At 41.2% G+C, this 22170-nt stretch overlaps 1 protein-coding gene across 1 annotated transcript; it reads right to left on the reverse strand.

Annotated features, from left to right (window-relative positions):
- Positions 1-631: 631 nt before the first annotated feature.
- LOC110508238 (amyloid beta A4 precursor protein-binding family B member 1-interacting protein) lies at positions 632-21049 on the reverse strand. Its single transcript, XM_036966925.1, has 13 exons — positions 20893-21049; positions 14538-14597; positions 12405-12495; positions 11936-12156; positions 11508-11585; positions 9998-10157; positions 9612-9733; positions 6901-6975; positions 6586-6729; positions 6143-6253; positions 2072-2170; positions 1177-1300; positions 632-1084 (listed from the first exon to the last, which is right to left on the reverse strand). The coding sequence occupies exons 2-13, from the start codon at positions 14595-14597 to the stop codon at positions 984-986; spliced, it is 1386 nt and encodes a 461-aa protein (XP_036822820.1). The 5' UTR covers positions 20893-21049; the 3' UTR covers positions 632-983.
- Positions 21050-22170: the final 1121 nt, after the last annotated feature.

Below are 22170 nucleotides of genomic sequence, written 5' to 3' on the forward strand. Positions count from 1 at the left end.
TACATCTTCATCAGGTTGCAATTACAACATAGCTTTACTGTGGTTAACTTAGGTTTTAATAATTCTGACTTATTACATAAATAATACAATTCAATACATAAATAACCCAAGAACATGCATCGCGGGGGTTGGGTTAAATGCGGAAGACACATTTCGGTTGAATGCATTCAGTTGTGCAACTGACTAGGTATCCCACCTTTCCCTATACAACTGACTAGGTATCCCACCTTTTCCTATACAACTGACTAGGTATCCCCCCTTTCCCTATTCAACTGACTAGGTATCCCACCTTTCCCTATACAACTGACTAGGTATTCCCCCTTTCCCTATTCAACTGACTAGGTATCCCCCCTTTCCCTATACAACTGACTAGGTATCCCCCCTTTCCCTATACAACTGACTAGGTATCCCACCTTTCCCTATACAACTGACTAGGTATCCCCCCTTTCCCTATACAACTGACTAGGTATCCCCCCTTTCCCTATACAACTGACTAGGTATCCCCCCTTTCCCTATTCAACTGACTAGGTATCCCCCCTTTCCCTATACAACTGACTAGGTATCCCCCCTTTCCCTATACAACTGACTAGGTATCCCCCCTTTCCCTATACAACTGACTAGGTATCCCCCTTTCCCTATACAACTGACTAGGTATCCCCCCTTTCCCTATTCAACTGACTAGGTATCCCCCCTTTCCCTATTCAACTGACTAGGTATCCCCCCTTTCCCATCAGTCACTGGTTTGGAAATGTCTCCACTGCATTGCGTTGTCCAATCATATCTTGTCAGATCAGTTACTTAAAGAAGGAGGGAAGAAAGGAAGAATGCATTTTGAATTATTGGAGCAGGGCCTGTCACCTCCCGAGATGCTATTTTTTAAAAGCATCGCTCTGGTTCATGAACACTGGGCTTGTCTGTCTGTAGGTAGGTAGGTTGAGAACGTCCTCTACAGAAGTCATGGGTGAGTGGGCGGAGCTCCATCCCTAGACCCCAGAGCTCCACCCAGGAGGGGGCGGGGGAATAAAGTCTGGGGGCGGTTCAGAGAAGTCGTCCTGATCAGGATGTCCATTGGCCCTCACTGTTGCTGAGGAAAGGAAAATCATATATTATTTAGAGTGTGTGTGTGTGTGTGTGTGTGTGTCGTGTGTGTGTCGCGTGTGTGTGTGTGTGTGTCACCTATGTGCCCAGTAGAATGTGTGGGAGGGCTGGAGACAGGCAGACTGGTCACATGCAGAGTGGAGGTGGTGGTTAAGGCTCTCCTCACTGCCTTCTGATAGTTGTGATACAGGGTGGCCCCATACTAAACAAAGATAGATACGGGTAGGTACACACAAGAGAGTAAAGGGTATGAGTAGAGTAAAGGGTATGAGTAGAGTAAAGGGTATGAGTAGAGTAAAGGGTATGAGTAGAGTAAAGGGTATGAGTAGAGGAAAGGGTATGAGTAGAGGAAAGGGTATGAGTAGAGTAAAGGGTATGAGTAGAGTAAAGGGTATGAGTAGAGGAAAGGGTATGAATAAAGGGTATGAGTAGAGTAAAGGGTATGAATAAAGGGTATGAGTAGAGTAAAGGGTATGAGTAGAGTAAAGGGTATGAGTAGAGTAAAGGGTATGAGTAGAGGAAAGGGTATGAGTAGAGTAAAGGGTATGAGTAGAGTAAAGGGTATGAGTAGAGTAAAGGGTATGAGTAGAGTAAAGGGTATGAGTAAAGGGTATGAGTAGAGGAAAGGGTATGAATAAAGGGTATGAGTAGAGTAAAGGGTATGAGTAGAGGAAAGGTTATGAGTAGAGGAAAGGGTATGAGTAGAGTAAAGGGTATGAGTAGAGTAAAGGGTATGAGTAGAGGAAAGGGTATGAATAAAGGGTATGAGTAGAGTAAAGGGTATGAATAAAGGGTATGAGTAGAGTAAAGGGTATGAGTAGAGGAAAGGTTATGAGTAGAGGAAAGGGTATGAGTAGAGTAAAGGGTATGAGTAGAGTAAAGGGTATGAGTAGAGTAAAGGGTATGAGTAGAGTAAAGGGTATGAGTAGAGTAAAGGGTATGAGTAGAGTAAAGGGTATGAGTAAAGTCTAACCTTGGCTACTCTGATGGAGTTGACCCAGAGGGAGAGAGTGTGCTCATCGTCACAACACAGGAACCTGATGTACTGGGACTCCTTCTGGATCTGAGGATGCTACAGGGCAAGACCAGAACATATTGTATTGATGGTAATCAACGCACCTACAGCTAATTCTCCCATGCATGCAATGTCTGTCAGGAGAGACTGCATCGATGCTTGATGCAATACGTCTTTGTTCAAGGAGTCCAGTATTTATTGTTTTAGAAGTTCATCAACAAGCCTGCAGGAGGCGACCTATGATGGAGCTCCATGTGTACTTCACTAGCAATGGTAAGAACCTTTCTCGATCATGTTAAGAATGCATGAACATTCCCATACACCCAAAATAAATGGTGAGGTAAAAAAATAAAAGGCCCCTAATTTGAACCATAACTTTGTTGCCTGTTTTAAATCAAAACTCTTATTTGAAGATACACTTTTTTGTCACACCAAATTTTTGCCTCAGAAATGGATTCAGCTCGTATGTTGCCGTTATAAACCGTAACGTGGAAATATAAGCTCAAGTTCAAGGTAACAGTTAGGAACTCAACTTCCGGTGATGTACCTTTAAAAACAAATCACTGTCAGACATGGTTCTGACCTGTTATAACTGACCTATGACCTATTATAACTGACCTATGACCTATTATAACTGACCTATGACCTATTATAACTGACCTATGACCTGTTATAACTGACCTATGACCTATTATAATTGACCTATGACCTGTTATAACTGACCTATGACTTATTGTAACTGACCTATTGTAACTGACCTATTGTGACCTATTATAACTAACCTATTGTGGCCTATTATAACTGACCTATTATAACTGACTTATTGTAACTGGCCTATTATAACTGACCTATTGCAACCTATTGTAACTGACCTATTGTGACCTATTATAACTAACCTATTGTGGCCTATTATAACTGACCTATTATAACTGACTTATTGTAACTGGCCTATTATAACTGACCTATTGCAACCTATTATAACTGGGGCGGCAGGGTAGCCTAGTGGTTAGAGCATTGGACTTGAGCAAACCCCTGAGCTGACAAGGTACAACTCTGTCGTTCTGCCCCTGAACAGGCAGTTAACCCACTGTTCCTAGGCCGTCATTGAAAATAAGAATTTGTTCTTAACTGACTTGCCTAGTTAAATAAAGGTAAAATAAAAATAAAACAATAATAACTGACCTATTGTAACTGACCTATTATAACTGACCTATTATAACTGACTTATCGTAACTGACCTATTGTAACTGACCTATAACTGACCTATTGTAACCTATTGTAACTGACCTATTGTAACTGACCTATTGTGACCTATTATAATTGACTTATTGTAACTGACCTATTATAACTGACCTATTGCAACCTATTATAACTGACTTATTGTAACTGACCTATTATAACTAACCTATTGCAGCATATTATAACTGACCTATTGTGACCTATTATAACTGACCTATTAATACTGGCCTATTATAACTGGCCTATTGTAACTGACATATTGTAACTGACCTATTGTAACTTACCTATTGTGACCTATTATAACTAACCTATTGTGACCTATTATAACTGACCTATTATAACTGACCTATTATAACTGACCTATTATGGCCTATTGTAACTGATCTATTGTAACCTATTATAACTGACCTATTGTAACTGACCTATTATAACTGACCTATTGTAGCTGACCTATTGTGACCTATAATAACTAACCTAGTATAACTGGCCTATTGAGACCTTTTATAACTGACCTATTATAACTGACCTATTGCGACCTATTGTAACTGACTTATTGTAACTGACCTATTATAACTGACCTATTTCAACCTATTATACCTGACTTATTGTAACTGACCTATTATAACTGACCTATTATAACTGACCTATTATAACTGACCTATTATAACTGACCTATTGCAGCCTATTGTAACTGACCTATTGTAACCTATTATAACTGGCCTATTGTAACTGACCTATTGTAACTGACCTATTATAACTGACCTATTGTAACTGACCTATTGTAACTGACCTATTATAACTGACCTATTGTAACTGACCTATTATAACTGACCTATTGTAACTGACCTATTATAACTGACCTATTATAACTGACCTATTGCGGCCTATTATAACTGACCTATTATAACTTACTTATTGTAACTGACCTATTGTAACTGACCTACTGTAACTGACCTATTATAACTGACCTATTATAACGGACCTATTGTGACGTATTGTAACTGACCTCTTCTAAAATGTTCTTACTTGTTAACAGTTACAGGTCAGTCAGACTAATATAAGTCCATTCTTGTGAACTACATTAAACTACATTCACTTCCTTACTGGTTGACCTTACCATGAGAACCATCACTATCATCAACTTAGCTGTTCATTTCCTGAAAATATGAAACAGAGATAACAGAGGTAACAGAGATAACAGAGATAACATAGGGATAGATCTTGGGCTCCTGAATGGCGCAGCGATCTAAGGCACTGCCTTAGTGCTCGATGCGTCACTACAGACACCCTGGTTCAAATCCAGGCTGTATCACAACTGGCTGTGATTGGGAGTCCCATAGGGCAGCGCACAATTGGCCCAGCATCTTCCTGGTTTGGCCGGTGTAGGGCGTCATTGTAAATAATAATTTGTTCTTCACTGACTTGCCTAGTTAAATAAAAATTAAAGTTAAAAAAAAATAGGATAGTAGAAAAAGCGCAAACTCCTCCCATCTGGCACTCCAAGCAGGCTTAAGAAAACAAAGCTCAACGTAGTAGAAAGATTTCAAGTAGTATTTCAACCCAGAGAGAACATTGGGGTTGAGTGGTGAATTGTAGTTGCAAACTAAGGACCATCAGACACAGCTCAACCCAGCTGCAAGGTTCTAAGTACCCGACCCTGAGCGCTCTTTTGAAGGGACGCCACAACCCAGCATGTGTCAGACCTGCCCTCCACTTCAACCAACTGACACCTCACTCCCCCTGCTGTCATTCTTTGTCTGAGAAAATTATATTCTCTGTAGGGGAAACGTTTCCTTATTAAAAAGCCTCTTGATGACTGACAGGTCGTTTAAGTTGATAACTGTCTGTCTCTGTCTGTCTGCCTGATTGTCTGTCTGCTTCTCTCTTTCTCTCTCTCTCTCATTCTCTCGTTCTCTCTCATTTCTCTTTCTCTCTTGACACCTCACTCCCCCTGCTTTCATTATTTTTCTGTCTCTCTCGCTGTCTCTCTCTGTCTCTCTCTTTATGTTTCTCTCTCTGTCTCCATTTCACTTTTTCTCCCTTTCTCTCTCTGTCTCTCCCTGTCTCTCTCTTTCTCGACCTGTCTCTCTGTCTCTGTCTCTTTCTCTCTCTCTGTCTCTCTTTCGTTCCTCATAATAGATAGTGATCTCTGATGGACCACACTAAACTATAGCAACATCCACGTCAGATGTTGGTGTGTGGTGGCGTCGTGGCAATGTGTTATAGTAGACACAATAGGACACAACTTCCTGTTAACATTTTTTATATTTAAACATGCAAACATTCAAATATTTGTTGCCTTGCTGGCCCTCAAAACTTTGCATTTGTATTGTATTGCAAACCATGCAAGGCCGAGCACGCCCCCATCCACATTGACAGGGCTTAGTGGAGCAGGTAGAGAGCTTCAAGTTCCTCGGTGTCCACATCACTAAGGAATTATCATGGTCCACACACAACAACACAGTCGTGAAGAGGGCACGACAACGCCTCTTCCTGATGAGGAGGCTGAGTTAACCCCCACAATTACTCCAGGGCCATCACAATGTCACTAACCCTGTGCTTTTTTCAGCCTGTCAAAAGTGTGTGTGTGTGTGTGTGTGTGTGTGTGTGTGTGTGTGTGTGTGTGTGTGTGTGAGAGTGTGTGTGTATGTGTGTGTGAGAGTGTGTGTGAGAGTGTGTGTGTGTGTGTGTGTGTGTGTGTGTGTGTGTGTTACCTCAGGGTGTTGATGGGAGAAGAAAAATAAATGAATAACCATCATGCTATTGTTTCCTCTGAAGTGGATGGCCTACCTTGAGGATGAAGCAGAAGTTAGTGGGTGCTTTGTACTTCTGTTTGTAATCAGTGGTGGTGTAGATGTTGACTTTGTCAAACTGAATGAAGCACGCCAGGTCCCTGGATGTCTGCCAAGGGAGAAAAACATTTAAAAAAACGGACAAGCAGAATTCAGTTCAGTATGGATCATATTACTGAAGATGCAGTAAGTTATTAAGGATTTCCTACAGCACTGTTTTAGTGGGAAATGTCCCAATATGAAGGAATGAATGTAGACGTCCTCACTAATAAAATAAAAAAAACTGGTTTACCTCAGTTCTATGTAGAAACAACATGTATAGGTCTCTGTAAAAGTTTAGAAATGGCCTGTAATACTGTATATCAAAAATACTTTCTATGTTTGGACAAGATGTTTACGGGACTTGCTGGACTTTGATGGTTATTATGTCACTTCCTGTACCTTTGTCTTTCCTTTAGGCACGTAGTATATCCCAGAAGCTCTGAGCAGGAAGTAGCGACGTTTCCACGATTTCTTCCTGTCCTCCCTCAGATACAGCGGCCCCTCCAGGTCTGGGACGATGACAGACGGACCCTCAAAATGTTCCTGGATTCAGACGTTTAAAATGAGGTGTGTGTGGAAGTGTTTGAGGGTTTTGGATAAATCTGATTTGCTATAGAGGAAGGAGAACTCCTTCAACAAAATATTAGTACAGTGAATGTGTTTACTATATAGGCTACAGAATCCTCTATAGGTGTGTTTGTGATGATAACTCACCTTTAGCAGAAGTTCCTTATGGCATTCTTTTATCTCATTCATAAATTGTTTATGTTTCTTCCATAGGTAGAATATCTTGGAGGTGAAAAGACAATGTTAGATAAAACAAAAAAAAGATTAAAAAAACAACACCTTATGGAACGGAGGGGACTGTGAAGCAACACAAACAGTGGCACAGACACATGCACACACATGCACACATGCGCACACACACACACACACACACACACACACACACACACACACACACACACACACACACACACACACACACACACACACACACACACACACACACACACACACACAATAACATACGCACTATACACACACACGGATTTAGTTCTGTAAATATGAGGTAGTGGTAGAGTAGGGGCCTGAGGGCACACAGTGTGTTGTGAAATCTGTGAATGTATTGTAATGTTTTAAAATGGTATAAACTGCCTTAATTTTGCTGGATCCCAGGAAGAGTAGCTGCTGTTTTGGCAGGAACTAATGGGGATCCATAATAAACCCCAGGAAGAGTAGCTGCTGTTTTGGCAGGAACTAATGGGGATCCATAATAAACCCCAGGAAGAGTAGCTGCTGTTTTGGCAGGAACTAATGGGGATCCATAATAAACCCCAGGAAGAGTAGCTGCTGTTTTGGCAGGAACTAATGGGGATCCATAATAAACCCCAGGAAGAGTAGCTGCTGTCTTGGCAGGAACTAATGGGGATCCATAATAAATAGAAATATAAATGTCAGCACAGGGATATCAATAATGGAACTAAAACACAGAGCTTGGCTGCCAGTTTGTCTACTATAACCAACTCTTTCATTTGGTAAAAAGTTGGCAAAAATAGAGACATACAGTGCCTTGCGAAAGTATTCTGCCCCCTTGAACTTTGTGACCTTTTGCCACAATTCAGGCTTCAAACATAAAGATATAAAACTGTATTTTTTTGTGAAGAATCAACAACAAGTGGGACACAATCATGAAGTGGACATATATTGGATATTTCAAACTTTTTTAACAAATCAAAAACTGAAAAATTGGGCGTGCAGAATTATTCAGCCCCCCTAAGTTAATACTTTGTAGCGCCACCTTTTGCTGCGATTACAGCTGTAAGTCGCTTGGGGTATGCCTCTATCAGTTTTGTACATCGAGAGACTGAAATTTTTTCCCATTCCTCCTTGCAAAACAGCTCGAGCTCAGTGAGGTTGGATGGAGAGCATTTGTGAACAGCAGTTTTCAGTTCTTTCCACAGATTCTCGATTGGATTCAGGTCTGGACTTTGACTTGGCCATTCTAACACCTGGATATGTTTATTTTTGAACCATTCCATTGTAGATTTTGCTTTATGTTTTGGATCATTGTCTTGTTGGAAGACAAATCTCCGTCCCAGTTTCAGGTCTTTTGCAGACTCCATCAGGTTTTCTTCCAGAATGGTCCTGTATTTGGCTCCATCCATCTTCCAATCAATTTTAACCATCTTCCCTGTCCCTGCTGAAGAAAAGCAGGCCCAAACCATGATGCTGCCACCACCATGTTTGACAGTGGGGATGGTGTGTTCAGCTGTGTTGCTTTTACGCCAAACATAACGTTTTGCATTGTTGCCAAAAAGTTCAATTTTGGTTTCATCTGACTAGAGCACCTTCTTCCACATGTTTGGTGTGTCTCCCAGGTGGCTTGTGGCAAACTTTAAACAACACTTTTATGGATATCTTTAAGAAATGGCTTTCTTCTTGCCACTCTTCCATAAAGGCCAGATTTGTGCAATATACGACTGATTGTTGTCCTATGGACAGAGTCTCCCACCTCAGCTGTAGATCTCTGCAGTTCATCCAGAGTGATCATGGGCCTCTTGGCTGCATCTCTGATCAGTCTTCTCCTTGTATGAGCTGAAAGTTTAGAGGGACGGCCAGGTCTTGGTAGATTTGCAGTGGTCTGATACTCCTTCCATTTCAATATTATCGCTTGCACAGTGCTCCTTGGGATGTTTAAAGCTTGGGAAATCTTTTTGTATCCAAATCCGGCTTTAAACTTCTTCACAACAGTATCTCGGACCTGCCTGGTGTGTTCCTTGTTCTTCATGATGCTCTCTGCGCTTTTAACGGACCTCTGAGACTATCACAGTGCAGGTGCATTTATACGGAGACTTGATTACACACAGGTGGATTGTATTTATCATCATTCGTCATTTAGATCAACATTGGATCATTCAGAGATCCTCACTGAACTTCTGGAGAGAGTTTGCTGCACTGAAAGTAAAGGGGCTGAATAATTTTGCACGCCCAATTTTTCAGTTTTTGACTTGTTAAAACAGTTTGAAATATCCAATAAATGTCGTTCCACTTCATGATTGTGTCCCACTTGTTGTTGATTCTTCACAAAAAAATACAGTTTTATATCTTTATGTTTGAAGCCTGAAATGTGGCAAAAGGTCGCAAAGTTCAAGGGGGCCGAATACTTTCGCAAGGCACTGTATGTAGCAACCATGCAACATACCATTTCACTGTTAAATTAGAAAGAACAGTTCACTGTTTTGTGTGAACTCTGGGCCATGGTCATAAGGGCAAGCAACAGTAAATGTTTTAAAACATTTTGCAACAGAAAACACAAATTGACATTTGTTTTTGGTGAAGTTCAAGTAGTTTCCTCCCTGTTTCAATAAATGTTATTCCGTTTGGTGCCGAATCAATACTTCCCAGGTCTCTACTGTACTCACCTGGGGGTCTTTGAAGAGGAGATATTTGTTGGGTCTCAGAAGGAAAAGGATTTTGTTTTCACTGTCTCGTGTCCATGCAGAAAGAGACTCCACCAGATATTCATGGTCTTCAAACCCCCTTTCTGTATTGAGAAAAAATAGGAACTTCAATTGCTTTCTGAAAATGATGTACATTAAATCATACTGTACAATATCATATCTTAAACATACCATTAATACTTTGACTGCACTTGACTGAACTTACTTGGTGCAATGGAACCAATGGAAGAGTCTAAAAAGTACAAACCCGACACCAAACTGCCATTTCAGTCAGGCTCAAGCAAACGCTCAAAGTATTTGACAGAAACAAATACTATTTGAACCCAGGTCTGGTGTGTGAGCCTCACCAGCCTGCAGCTCAGGGTTGGTCTCACATAGGCTCCAGTCCATGCTGCAGTCGCAGTGGGTCTTCTCAAACAGATTATCCAGCACGTCCCTCACCGTCTGTCTCTCGTCCACCATCAGTGTCTTGGAGCTGCCATCGCTCATCATCACCTTGACCACCAACTACAAGGATGTACATAGGAACAACCATAGACATATAAGTATTTATTGGGAAACACTCAATATGGCCACCGGTTCACCCATCACAGATCATTGACTTGAATGGGGATAGCCATTCTAGTCATTCTATTTCTATGTGAAGAGCATTTCACAATGATTACTAGAGTGATGTGCATCTACACTCCCCTCCGTATGTATTTGGACAGTAAAGCTAACATGTTAAATGTGTCTCTATAATCAAGCATTTTGGATTTGAGATCAAATGTTTCATAGTAGAAAATGTCACCTTAAATTTGAGTTTTTTTTGTTTTATACATGTCTGTTTCACAGTTTAGAAATGAAAGCACTTTATGTACCTAGTCCCCTCCATTTTAAGATGTCATAAGTATTTGGACAGATTTGACTTATTAGTGTAAAGTAGCCAAAAGTTGAGTATTTGGCCACATATCCCTTGCACACAATGACTTTATCAAGCTTGTGACTTGACAAACTTGTTGGATGCATTTACGGCATGTTTTGGTTGTGTTTCGGATGATGTTTTGGATGTGTTTCGGATGATGTTTTGGTTGTGTTTCTGTGTGTTTCGGATGATGTTTTGGTTGTGTTTCGGATGATGTTTTGGATGTGTTTCGGATGATGTTTTGGTTGTGTTTCTGTGTGTTTCGGATGATGTTTTGGTTGTGTTTCGGATGATGTTTTGGATGTGTTTCGGATGATGTTTTGGATGTGTTTCTGTGTGTTTCGGATGATGTTTTGGTTGTGTTTCGGATGATGTTTTGGTTGTGTTTCGGATGATGTTTTGGATGTGTTTCGGATGATGTTTTGGATGTGTTTCTGTGTGTTTCGGATGATGTTTTGGTTGTGTTTCGGATGATGTTTTGGTTGTGTTTCGGATGATGTTTTGGATGTGTTTCGGATGATGTTTTGGATGTGTTTCTGTGTGTTTCGGATGATGTTTTGGTTGTGTTTCGGATGATGTTTTGGTTGTGTTTCGGATGATGTTTTGGATGTGTTTCGGATGATGTTTTGGATGTGTTTCGGATGATGTTTTGGTGGTGTTTCGGATGATGTTTTGCCCATTAGGACGTGAAATGAAAGGTTACATTCTGGATTGTTGCCTCATAGGAACCATTTGATCTCAAATCCGAAATGCTGCAGTATAGAGCTGTCATTTACAATTTTAGCATCACTGTCCAAATACATATGGAGGGGAGTGTATATATATATATATATATATATATATAGGTGTTTTCCTCCAAACCTCACAGTGATATACATGATATAGAGGTATCTCAACTCCTCACAAAGTGAAGCTGCTATTATAGCCGGTTTAGTGAAATTAACCCAATGTACCTTCTTAACTTTGGCTTCTTTTAGCTTCTCCAGAGCCAGCTTGATTTTGTCGGCTTTGGCTTGTGCTTCAGCCTCTCCCTGGAAAAAGGAAGGTATAATGTTTAATTAAAAGAGCAAGAGTGTAAAGCAGTGCTACCTTTTACTGTATGTCGGAAGTAAATAGCTACAAAAACAGAAAGGTTAAAATGCCTTGATATACAGAAATATAAATAACTGCAGAACTCAAGGGCCTGATGTTGTGTACCCCTGCATTTATAACATAAATAGTTATGTGTTCTTGCCTGAGACCTGAAGACTTACATTAGCTCCCCTGGCTAATGCCTAGCTTTTAGCTCAGAGGGCTAACAGTCTTGTGGTGAGCAGGAAACCCGCGTTCCAACCCCAGTCAGTCACACATTACAGCGTACAGTATATCTATGGGAAGTTACCGCTAGCAGTGGTTCAGAGGGTTCAGGAGGGAGAGAGGAGGAGGAGGAGGGGATAGGTGCTTGGACATTTTGTTGCGGGGTGTAGAGGCCAGACTTGTGCTGTTGTGTGTGGACATGTCCCGTCTTGGCTGCATTCAGTGTCTCCTCTGTCTCCGTCAAATCTGACCCCAGATCAGCCATCAGAGCGTCAAGGTCGTGATCCTCTAGCTCATTTAGAGATTCTACCAGAGAGGAAGATGAAAATTAGAGGAGGTAGGGTTTGTCTGATCAAAAAGGGTTGTGGGTAAATGGGACAACACAACTACTTCCCTTCTAGTTAATTACTTTACCAGTCTAACTCGTGTACTAGTCAAATGTGCTTAGTAAGGTTGTTATTGGCAAGCAAGGCTTGAAATACATTTACAGTATGTCATATGCATCAACTCTAGAGATAACTGTTTGATGACCTAGTGTTGCTGGTGTTTTTCACCTTTCAAATCTGTGAACCCAATAGAGAAGTTGTTTTCTATCTGTGAACTGCTGGATGATATTTCTGAGGAGTCCGTTTCATACCCAAGACTCTGTCAAGACAAAGGGTTCAGATGAAGAGTTTGAATACAGATATTTTAGGACATGAACAGACAGGAATTGTATGTTTTACATACACTCTTACAAAAAAAGGGTTCCAAATGGGTTCTTCGGCTGTCCCCATAGGAGAACCTTTTTTGGTTCCAGGTTGAACCCTTTTAGGTTCCAGGTAGAACCCTTTTCGGTTCCAGGTAGAACTATTTTGGGTTCCATGTAGAACCCTCTGTGGAATTCAAAAGGGTTCTTCAAAGGGTTCTCCTTCGGGGAGGTTCTAGATAGAACCTTTTTTTTCTAAGAGTGTAGAGAACACTCCAACAATGTTTGCAGCATTTGTAAGTTAATTCCAAGAAAGCCCTCTAGAAAACCATTCCGTTCTGGGTAGCCATGCTTATAAGCTGTGTGGAACACAGTCAGAATTCAGACCTTGTATTTTTTTTTTTATGTCAAATAGAAAGATAACAGAAATATAAAAGAAGAAAGCTATAATTCTGCATTAAGTCAATGATGTGATGTCAGAGAGAAACTGATTATTAAAGATGTAATGCAATGTTTTCATAAATATCCCCAGCAGGCAACACCAGTAATTCTATATCTTAAACAGTCTATAGAAGTGGGCGACCTGCCGACCTGCATAGGATCTCCCCTGGCACACATGAAACCTGATGAACGTAGAGACAAACATCTGTTTTCATGTTCAAAGCCACGCTCAATTAAACCTTTAGCCCTTTGAGTCATTGGGTAGCAAACCATGGATGGATTCTGAGGTCTGATTAGCCTGCATGCTCCCAGGCAATAACCCAAATTGTGTATAAATCCAATCATGGTCATAATTGGATTACATTTGATCCTCTTAAATTCAGGAAGAATGATTATTCAAATAAAAATGGTTTTCTTCCTAATTTGGATAAGACCCTGTTAGACAGTGACACATTTGTGGTTCTCCATATGAGGTTTAATTGACCCATTACGTAGTGTTCGATTTTAATGTATTGCCATTTAGGACCAATCCTGTCCTTAGATCTACATTCATTAAAAGGGGAAGATCCATATTTTACAACTTGATGTTAGATGGTTCCTCACCCTGAAAGTAGTCTATGGGCCTGGAGAATATGTAATCCATGTTTTTAACAGCCACTATAAACTTCAGCTAACTTTATCTAGCGCAATCAGCTGAAAATCAATGGAAGGGATTTGTCAGCATCAAACCCGATATTGAGTTAATTCGGTTATTTTTAAAATGTCTATTCCTTGTTTGTCCCTATCACTTTCATTGATGTTTAGCTAGCGGTGGCTTAAGTTAGCTGAAGTTTGTAATGGTTGTTTAAACAAAACCAAGCCATGGATTATAGTTTCTCCCGGTCCATAGACTACTTTGGGCTCCCAAGTGGCGCAGCGGTCTAAGGCACTGCATCTCAGTGCAAAAGGTGTCACTGCAGTCCCTGGTTTGAATCCAGGGACTGGATCTGGCCAAGAATGGGAGACCCATAGGGCAGTGCACAATTGGGCCGGGGTAGACCATTATTGTAAATAAGAATATGTTCTTAACTGGCTTACCTAGTTTAAATAAAAGGTACTAAAAATCTAACGTTAAGGTGTAAAATACAGAAATGTCCCTTTAAGAGGAGTTTAATGCATGGCATACAATGCACATACTTTAGGCCTTAGCCAGTATTCTATTTGTGTCAAAATGTTTCGTCTGGCTACATACATAATAGTGTCATGGAGGACCAAAAGTGCTTGAGGACATCTTCATCCTACGATGACCTTACAATCAGTGGCTTGCGTCCATTACTCAAACCAGATGATATTACTTCTCATCATTCACTTTTACTTCATTCATAATAAATCAACATCTTCTCTATATTAATTTAAAAAAGAATACATTGAAAATGAAAAGGCTAATTTACAGCTGTAGTCCTTGGGTTAAAAACCGCTACAGCCTCAATAAAAAAAACAATTTAACACAGTTGCTGATGTTCTGATGAATCATGGGAAGTGTAGTTTATGAATAAGAGTGGTCCCAGTGATAACTTACCTGTGTTAGGAGGTCCATCTCTCCCAGCAGGTCAGTGAACATGGCGTCTATGTCCTCCATCTGTTACAGAGAACAAGCAGCAGTTGTTTAAAACAAATGGCTACATGCAAGAAGACCATCAATGAGCCCAACCAGTGTAGACTGCTGAGGGGAGGACGCCTTATTATAATGGCTGGAACGGCGTGAATGGAATGGCATCGAACACATGGAAACCATGTTTGACATCATTACCACGAGCCCATCCTCCCCAAATAAGGTGACCACCAACTTCCTGTGAGCCGTAAACATGACATCATTGGAGTTGACAGAGAATAGCCCTACTCAACCAAAGCCACTTCAACTTGTAAAATCTTAATTAAAGGGATAATTTCAGCTAAATTGCATAAATGCAGTCTATGGACAAAGAAAGGCTGTAATCCCATCCTTGGTTTTTACTGACACCAACTGCTAATATTAGCATTTTTCTAACCGAAAAAAACCGCTGTAAGTGAATGGTACCCAGTTAGCGTGTTTTAAATGCCCACAGTGGCACAGAGACTCAATGTGGCGGTGTGGTATGTGACGGCTCAAAGGGCTTCCATGTTGCTTGTACTTTGAGAGGTGGACACATTTTTATTAGAGGCTGCCAGACAAGTTGCTTTTTAAAAAGGTTCAATGCAGCTGTTTTTATCTCAATATCAAATCCTTTCTGGGTAGGAGGTGTTCAGTCCCAGGCTCCTTAGCTTAGTGATGAGCATTGAGGGCACTATGGGGTTGAACGTGGAGCTGTAGTCAAATAGGTGTTCCTTTTGACCAGGTGGGAAAAGGCAGTGTGGAGTGCAAAATAATTGCCGTCATCTATGGATTTGTTGGGGCGGTATGTGAATTGGAGTGGATCCAGTGTTTCTGGGATGATGGTGTTGACGTGAGCCATGACCAGGCTTTCAAAGCATTTCACGGCTACAGATGTGAGTGCTACGTGGCAGTAGTCATTTAGAAAGATTACCTTAGCATTCTTGGGCACAGGGACTATATGGTGGTTGGCTTGAAAAATATATTGGTATTACAGACTGGGCTAGGGAGAGGTTGAAAATGTCAGTGAAGACACTTGCCAGCTGGTCAGCGCATGCACTGAGTACTCGTCACTGTGAATGTTAACCTGTTTAAAGGTCTTACTCACATCGGCTACAGAGCATGTGATCATACAGTCGTCCGGAACAGCTGGTGCTCTCACACATGGTTCAGTGTTGCATGCCTCGAAGCGAGCATAGAAGGCATTTAGCTCGTCTGGTAGTCTCGTGTTTGCAAGCCCTGACACATCCAATGAGTTCCTCTGTCCAGTGTCTGTGTTCTTTTACACATCTTAATCTTTTCTTTTTATTAGTCAGTCTGAGATATGTATTTTTCTTTGTAACTCTGCCTAGAAGGCCAGCATCCAGGAGTCGCCTCTTCACTGGTGACGTTGAGACTGGTGTTTTGCGGGTACTGTTTAATGAAGCTGCCAGTTGAGGACTTGTGAGGCGTCTGTTTCTCAAACTAGACACTAATGTACTTGTCCTATTGCTCAGTTGTGCACCACTCCTCTTTCTATTCTGGTTAGGGCAGTTTGTGCTGTTCTGTGAAGGGAGTAGTACACAGCATTGTACTAGATCTTCAGTTTCTTGGCCATTTCTTCCATGGGATAGCCTTAATTTCTCAGAACAAGAATAGACTGACGAGTTTCAGAAGAAAAGCCTTTGTTTCTGGCCATTTTGAGCCTGTAATCAAACTCACAAATGCTGATGCGCTAGACTAGTTGAGTATCTGAAGGCCATTTTTAATGGTTATTTAAAACAGCACAACAGTTTTCAGCTGTGCTAACATAATTTCAAAAGGTTTTTCTAATGATCATTTAGCCTTTTAAAATGATAAACTTGGATTAGCTAACACAACGTGCCATTAGAACACAGGAGTGATGGTTGCTGATACAGTGGCTTGCAAAAGTATTCACCCCCCTTGGCATTTTTACTATTTTCTTGACTTAAAACATCAAATTAAAATTGATTTTTGGGGGGTTGTGTCATTTGATTTACACAACATGCCTACCACTTTGAAGATGCAAAATATTTAATTGTGTAACAAACAATAAATAAGACAAAAAACAGAACTTGAGTTGTGCATAACTATTCCCCCCCCCCCCCTCCCAAAGTCAATACTTTGTAGAGCCACCTTCTGCAGGAATTAAAGCTGCAAGTCCCTTGGGGTATGTCTCTATAAGCTTGGCACATCTAGCCACTGGGATTTTTGCCCATTCTTCAAGGCAAAACTTCTCCAGCTCCTTCACGTTGGATGGGTTCCGCTAGTGTACAGCAATCTTTAAGTCATACCACAGATTCTCAATTGGATTAAGGTCTGGGCTTTGACTAGGCCATTCAAAGACAATTAAACATTTCCCCTTAAACCACTCAAATGTTGCTTTAGCAGTATGCTTAGGGTTATTGTGCTGCTAGAAGGTGAACCTCCGTCCCAGTCTCAAATCTCTGGAAGATTGAAACAGGTTTCCTTCAAGAATTTCCCTGTATTTAGTGCCATCCATCATTCCTTCAGTTCTGACCAGTTTCCCAGGCCCTGCCGATGAAAAACTTCCCCACAGCAGGATACTGCCACCACCATGCTCCACTGTGGGGATGGTGTTCTCTTGGTGATGAGAGGTGTTGGGTTTGCGCCAGTTATAGTGTTTTCCTTGATGGCCAAAAAGCTCCCTTTTAGTCTCATCTGACCAGAGTACCTTCTTCCATATGTTTGGGAACTCTCCCACATGCCTTTTGGCGAACACCAAACATGTTTGGTTATTTTTTACTTCTTCTGGCCACTCTTCCGTAAAGCTGTGAAATGCACGGCTTAAAGTGGTCCTATGGACAGAAACTCCAATCACCACTGTGGAGCTTTGCAGCTCCTTCAGGGTTATCTTTGGTCTCTTTGCTGCCTCTGATTAATGCCCTCCTTGCCTGGTCCATGAGTTTTGGTGGGCGGCCCTCTCTTGGCAGGTTTGCTGTGATGCCACGTTCTTTCATTTTTTTAATAATGGATTTAATGGTGCTCTGTGGGATGTTCAAAGTTTCTGATATTTTTTTATAACCCAACCCTGATCTGTACTTCTCCACAACTTTGTCGCTGACCTTTTTGGAGAGCTCCTTGGTCTTCATGATGCCCCTTGCTTGGTGGTGTTGCAGATTCTGGGGCCTTTCAGAACAGGTGTATATATACACTGAGATCATGTGACAGATCATGTGACACTTAGATTGCACACAGGTGGACTTTATTTAACTAATTATGTGACTTCTGAAGGTAATTGGTCACACCAGATCTTATTTAGGGGCTTCATAGCAAAGGGGGTGAATACATATACACCCACCACTTTTTTTTTTAACAATTAATTTTTTTCATTTAATTTAATTTAATTTAATTTCACTTCACCAAATCAAATCAAATCATACACATGGTTAGCAGATGTTAATGCGAGTGTAGCGAAATGCTTGTGCTTCTATTTGCGACAATGCAGTAATAACCAACAAGTAATCTAACCTAACAATTCCACAACTACTACCTTATACACACAAGTGTAAAGGGATAAAGAATATGTACATAAAGATATATGAATGAGTGATGGGAGAGAACGGCATAGGCAAGATGGAGTAGATGGTATCGAGTACAGTATATACATGTGAGATGAGCAATGTAGGGTATGTAAACAAAGTGGCATAGTTTAAAGTGGCTAGTGGTACATGTATTACATAAAGATGGCAAGATGCAGTAGATGATGTAGAGTACAGTATATACATATACATATGAGATGAGTAATTAAGGTATGTAAACATTATATTTTGTTTATGTCCATTACATGAAATCCAAATAAAAATCCATTTAAATTACAGGTTGTAATGCAACAAAATAGAAAAAACACCAAGGGGGTGAATACTTTTGCAAGGCAGTGTAATGGGCCTCGGTACGCCTATGTAGATATTCCATTAAAAATCAGCCGTTCCGGCTCCAATAGTCATTTACAACATTAACAATGTATTTCTGATTCATTTGATGTTATTTTAATGCACAAAACAATTGCCTTTCTTTCAAAAACAAGGACATTTCTAAGCGACCACCAAACTTTTGAACGGTGGTGTATAAAACAGAGAAATCCTGTTTTTTTTGACTGCACTGGACCTTTAAGACAGAGAGGCTATGCGGCACAATAAACCATCCCATAAGCAAAGTCTGATGCTCTTTCAGAGAGGCCTGTTCAGGTTAGCTACTGAGTTAATCCATATGGAGAATGGGGAGCGTTTATGGCCAACGTTAAGTAAAATATGCACCAGTACATGTGTAGCAGGCAGCTCTGGCCAAAATGGATCATCTCTTCAAGTATTTCCTTTAGATAGGAGCACCGTCTCGCCAAAGGTGAGAGGCATTCTATAACCATAACTCGAATGAACATCGGAACAGCATAACTAGACCATATGCAGGGACATATGGAGGATCCATAGTATGGAGTAAAGAATACATCTGAACCAAGTTTTGCTGGTCCAGATTAGAACTTTGGTAAATATAGAGAGTAAATGTCTTTCACTCTCTGAGTCCTTATCCACCCAGCATAGCTAACGCCTGAATAGTTCCACTCTGTTTCGCCAGACGAGTAAACAGACCATCCATTTAAGCTGTAATGAGGAACAGAAAAAGGGCTGCATGGGGTGACTATTGTTTCCATATGAATGTCAAAATGCTGGATGTAAAACAATGTGGGGTTTTTGTTCCAGATCCTGATTCTGATATATTCTATCTGACAGGACCTGTGTGTTTTTTAATGGAGGGGGAAATAACAAACTTGGCATTGTGACATATCGCGCGGGCTTGGAAACAACATCCTCTCATGACACTCAGCTCCATCAATTCAACACAGCTTAGGGATGAAGTGTTTAGTGCACAAGACTACACGTTTAGATACTTCTCAAAAAAACTGTTTGACAAAGGCCCATCCATCCATCCACCCACCCACCCAGCCATCCACCCATCCATCCATCCATCCACCCACCCAGCCATCTACCCATCCAGCCACCCAGCCATCCATCCACCCACCCAGCCATCCATCCACCCATCCAGCCACCCAGCCAGCCAGCCACCCAGCCATCCATCCACCCATCCAGCCACCCAGCCATCCACCCAGCCATCCATCCACCCACCCACCCATCCACCCACACAGCCATCCATCCACCCATCCAGCCACCCAGCCGCCAGCCGTCCCCCCTAAATACCGACCCAGCCACCCACCCAAATACCGACCCAGCCACCCACCCACGCACCCAGCCAACCATCCACCCATCCATCCAGCCACCCATCCACCCAGCCACCCAGCCACCCACCCAGCCACCCACCCATCCATCCATCCAGCCAGCCACCCAGCCACCCACCCACCCATCCACCCACCCACCCAGCCACCCATCCAGCCAGCCACCCATCCAGCCACCCATCCATCCAGCCACCCACCCAGCCACCCACCCAGCCACCCATCGACCTGATAGCTCATTGAAACAGACACATTAATAGACGTTCCACATCATCCTGTTCTAGCAAAGAGGCTGCTTTCAGCTGCCACTGTGGTCTGTGGACATGTTACTTCTGCGTTGACACATAAAGTGACACACTAAAGAACAGACAGACAGACAGACAGACAGACTGACTGACAGACAGACAGACAGAAAGGCCAACGCCTTATCAACAATGATTTATTGTGCAGAGAGAGAGAGAGAGATATAGTGCTTGTTGATAGTGACTGTAGGCTACATATGTTGAATGTTCTTGTGGTCAAATGCTCCCTCTGTTTTATAATTGAATACATAAGCAATTACTGGCTGCTGCTGTAAAAAGACATGTGTTTGCTTTAATTGGGCAATCTGGCATTCAATGGTTATCATTAATTATAAGTCCACAAAGGATGTACCGATCCCAGATTGCCTATTTAACCAAAGCTGATGTGTATGTTCAAGTATTTAACCCTAAACTGGCCAATGGGCTGTATTTGTGATAGTAATGTACTGTAGTAGCACATAACAATTTCAGCATGACATGAAAATGTTACAAGGCCAAATATGAGCAATTCAACATCGCATTAAGAGCAACCACGCCCTTATCTTTGGCAGTACCAGAAGAAGCATTAAACCTCAAACCTGGAAAGAGTGTAATTCCAGACCGTAAGATAACATAACAGATGATGACGCTACAAGTAAAGCGTCCATTCACAGACGTATTAAGTAAGCAAAGTCATCAAAGTCAAAGGACGTACATTTCAAAGATAAACATGTAAAAAGACAAACAAGATCCTGTCTAAAACAACCAAAGTGTTTACCTTTGGAGTTGAACGATCTCCCGGGTTACTCTCCAGTCATAGAGTCAACGGTAGATATTGTATCTGTAGTTCTTGTGTCTTAAAGTACATGTGCACCTTGCACACGTGGGGTTGATCTGGAACTGGTATGAATACTGACACTTGTCTGATCAGTGGGCTCTATTTCCTGTTCTGTGGGGAAGTTGACCTTCTCACTGTGGCATGACTCAGCAAAATGCTTGGTTTGTACTGTATCTAAGCATGAGGTGGCTTTCTCTTCTTGTCTCCTCTGCCTAATCTGCACTGGTCTGAGGATACAGGATAGGTTCAAACAAGATGTTGGAAGCTTACTGTGAATTTGCTTTGGGGCTTGTCCAGATTTGAGGGAGGATTCAATGTTCAGACCTTGAAAAGGATTTGACTGTAGGTTGTGATTTCATAGATGTTTTTTATAACTATGTCATAAAGTTGATACGGACTCTATTCGCAGTTTAAAAATGCGACATAAGTTGGTGTTAATGTTACAAGGAATGATACTGAATGCATCATAGGCCATCTAATAACATGACAAGATGTAGCCTAAAGGGTTTGTCAGTTCATCGGTTTACAGAGTAGACGTCAAAACACACGTGTGGTCCTGACAGCAATTCCTAATTAGGCTGAAAAAGGCCATATATATATAGGAGTATTCCTGTACACAGTCCTCTTTACTCCACAGTCATCAGAGTAAATTATGTGCTTGTGGGAGTTCCATTATTAAAGCCTGTGATATTTTTAATGAAAGAAAGCAAGCAGAGGAAACATTCAACCACGGTTGAATTTCAACTGGAGGCTCGTGCTTTAACCAAAGCCACATGGCAGAAGGAGGATGAGGGAAACGGAGAGGTTGTAAAGTATACATTAAAGACGACAGACTTAGGTTTTCATCTCTCCTTTTTACGATTCCTTAGATTTGTGTTTTAGAAAGTCTGTCGCTGCGCACTTAATGTCAGAGAGGAGATCAAAGCCGTCATTCGCCCCTCAAAGCTGCCATTCACCCCTTCAGTGAATTTGATAGTACTTAATATTGTGGGGGAAAAGGTCTGTAGTCTGAAACACATACTGTCCCCTGTCGAAGTCTCAAATACATTTTAGCGTGGAATTTATTCTTCTGTTTTTATTTCAAATTTTTCATTAGCTTGTATTCCAAAGTTAAAATAGCAAAGAGGCAAATAATAATAATAATGATGTAATAATAATAATAATGATGTAATAATAATAATGATATTGTAAATCAAACTTGTGATTTCATAATTTACA

This window comes from Oncorhynchus mykiss, chromosome 28 (genome assembly GCF_013265735.2).
Source record: "Oncorhynchus mykiss isolate Arlee chromosome 28, USDA_OmykA_1.1, whole genome shotgun sequence".
Classification (NCBI taxonomy): Eukaryota; Metazoa; Chordata; class Actinopteri; order Salmoniformes; family Salmonidae; genus Oncorhynchus; species Oncorhynchus mykiss.